Source organism: Boleophthalmus pectinirostris, unplaced genomic scaffold (assembly GCF_026225935.1).
Source record: "Boleophthalmus pectinirostris isolate CB_2022bp ecotype Guang Dong unplaced genomic scaffold, ASM2622593v1 HiC_scaffold_15, whole genome shotgun sequence".
In the NCBI taxonomy this organism is placed as follows: domain Eukaryota; kingdom Metazoa; phylum Chordata; class Actinopteri; order Gobiiformes; family Gobiidae; genus Boleophthalmus; species Boleophthalmus pectinirostris.
In genome coordinates this window covers 478704-481203 of record NW_026571070.1, presented here as the reverse complement: position 1 = coordinate 481203, position 2500 = coordinate 478704, and the positions used below count along the sequence as shown (strand labels likewise).

Below are 2500 nucleotides of genomic sequence, written 5' to 3'. Positions count from 1 at the left end.
ACCTGACCTAGTTTAGACCTAGTTTAGACCTGGTTTAGACCTAGACCTGTTTAGACCTGGTTTAGACCTGGTTTACCTAGTTTAGACCTAGTTTAGACCTGGTTTAGACCTGGTTTAGACCTAGTTTAGACCTGGTTCAGACCTGGTTTAGACCTAGTTTTAGACCTAGACTTGGTTTAGACCTGGTTTAGACCTAGTTTAGACCTGGTTTAGACCTGGTTTTAGACCTAGTTTTAGACCTAGTTTAGACCTAGTTTAGACCTGGTTTAGACCTGGTTTAGACCTGTTTAGACCTGTTTAGACCTGACCTGGTTCAGACCTGGTTTAGACCTGGTTTAGACCTGGTTTAGACCTGGTTTAGACCTGGTTTAGACCTGGTTTAGACCTGGTTTAGACCTAGTTTAGACCTGGTTCAGACCTGGTTTAGACCTAGTTTAGACCTGGTTTAGACCTAGTTTAGACCTGGTTTAGACCTGGTTTAGACCTGGTTTAGACCTGGTTTAGACCTGGTTTAGTTTTAGACCTGGTTCAGACCTGGTTTAGACCTAGTTTAGACCTGGTTAGTTTTAGACCTGGTTTAGACCTAGTGGTTTAGACCTGGTTTAGACCTGGTTTAGACCTGGTTTAGACCTGGTTCAGACCTGGTTTAGACCTAGTTTAGACCTAGTTTAGACCTAGTTTAGACCTGGTTTAGACCTGGTTCAGACCTGGTTCAGACCTGGTTTAGACCTAGTTTAGACCTGGTTTAGACCTGGTTTAGACCTAGTTTAGACCTGGTTTAGACCTAGTTTAGACCTGGTTTAGACCTAGTTTAGACCTAGTTTAGAATGTAAAGTGTATTTGTTCTCACCTACAAAGCTCTGTTTCTTACTCTCCCACAGAGGAGCTGCTCTCACACCGTTCGCCACCAGAGCGAAGAACGCCTTCTTCACCTGAACACAACACACACGTCAGTCCAGGTTTAGTCCCGGTCCAGTCCAGGTCCAGTCCTGGTTTAGTCCCGGTCCAGTACCTGCAGTGTCGTGTCAAACACCACGAGTTTGGAGCTGGTTGGGACGATGTCGTAACATTTGTGACACTTCATGAACCTCATGTAGATGTCCCTCTCAGAGTCTGAAACAACAAACATACACACGGACATATACAAGTACTACAGCAAATATACAAGTACTACAGTAAATACACAAATACTACAGCAAATATACAAGTACTACAGTAAATATATAAATACTGTAAATATAAAAACACAGTTGTAATCCACCAGCCCAGAGTCTGAAACTGAATCTAATGCAAAAAAACAACAACAAAACTCTAAAAATACAGTAAAGTCCCAGTCCACAAAGGACACGAGGACACAAGGACACGAGGACACGAGGACACGAGGACACGAGGACACGAGGACATGAGGACAATAGGACACAAGGACACGAGGACACGAGGACACAAGGACACAAGGACATGAGGACAATAGGACACAAGGACACGAGGACACAAGGACATGAGGACAATAGGACACGAGGACACGAGGACACAAGGACACAAGGACATGAGGACAATAGGACACAAGGACACGAGGACACAAGGACATGAGGACAATAGGACACAAGGACTTGAGGACACACATCCTTGTCCTCTCTGTTGTGTTGTTGTGTTGTGTTGTTGTGTTCTGTTGTGTTGTTGTGTTGTGTTGTTGTGTTCTGTTGTTGTGTTGTTGTGTTGTTGTGTTGTGGTGTTGTGTTGTTGTGTTGTTGTGTTTGTTGTGTTGTTGTGTTGTTGTGTTGTGTTCTGTTGTGTTGTTGTGTTGTGTTGTTGTGTTCTGTTGTGTTGTTGAGTTGTTGTGTTCTGTTGTTGTGTTGTTGTGTTGTGTTCTGTTGTTGTGTGTTGTGTTGTTGTGTTGTTGTGTTGTTGTGTTGTTGTGTTGTTGTGTGTGTGTGTTGTGTTGTGTTGTGTTGTTGTGTTTTGTTGTGTTGTGTTGTTGTGTTGTGTTGTGTTGTTGTGTTGTTGTTGTTGTTGTTGTGTTGTTGTGTTGTGTGTGTTGTGTGTTGTTGTGTTTTGTGTTGTGTTGTTGTGTTGTTGTGTTGTGTTTGTTCTGTTGTGTTGTTGAGTTGTTGTGTTCTGTTGTGTTGTGTTGTTGTGTTGTTGTTGTTGTGTTGTTGTGTTGTTGTGTTGTGTTGTGTTGTGTGTTGTGTTGTGTTGTTGTGTTCTGTTGTGTTGTTGTGTTGTTGTGTTGTTGTTGTGTTGTTGAGTTGTTGTGTTGTTGTGTGTTGTTGTTGTGTTGTTGTGTTGTTGAGTTGTTGTGTTGTGGTGTTGTTGTTGTGTTGTTGTGTTCTGCTGTTGTGTTGTGTTGTTGTGTTGTTGTGTTCTGCTGTTGTGTTGTGTTGTTGTGTTCTGCTGTTGTGTTGTTGTGTTGTTGTGTTCTGCTGTTGTGTTGTGTTGTTTGTGTTGTGTGTTGTGTTGTGTTGTGTTGTTGTGTTCTGCTGTTGTGTTGTGTTGTTGTGTT

The 2500-nt window shown here is 42.5% G+C and overlaps 1 protein-coding gene across 1 annotated transcript in view; it reads right to left on the bottom strand.

Annotated features, from left to right (window-relative positions):
• The window catches only part of LOC110167659 (5'-AMP-activated protein kinase subunit gamma-1-like), a 12081-nt gene that overhangs the window by 8020 nt on the left and 1561 nt on the right, over positions 1–2500 (bottom strand). The window contains exons 3-4 of the mRNA XM_055150721.1: positions 1013–1113; positions 851–932 (exon numbers count right to left, since the gene is read on the bottom strand). Of these exons, the coding sequence (XP_055006696.1) occupies positions 851–932; positions 1013–1113 (183 nt within the window). The remainder of the gene's footprint in view (positions 1–850; positions 933–1012; positions 1114–2500) is intronic.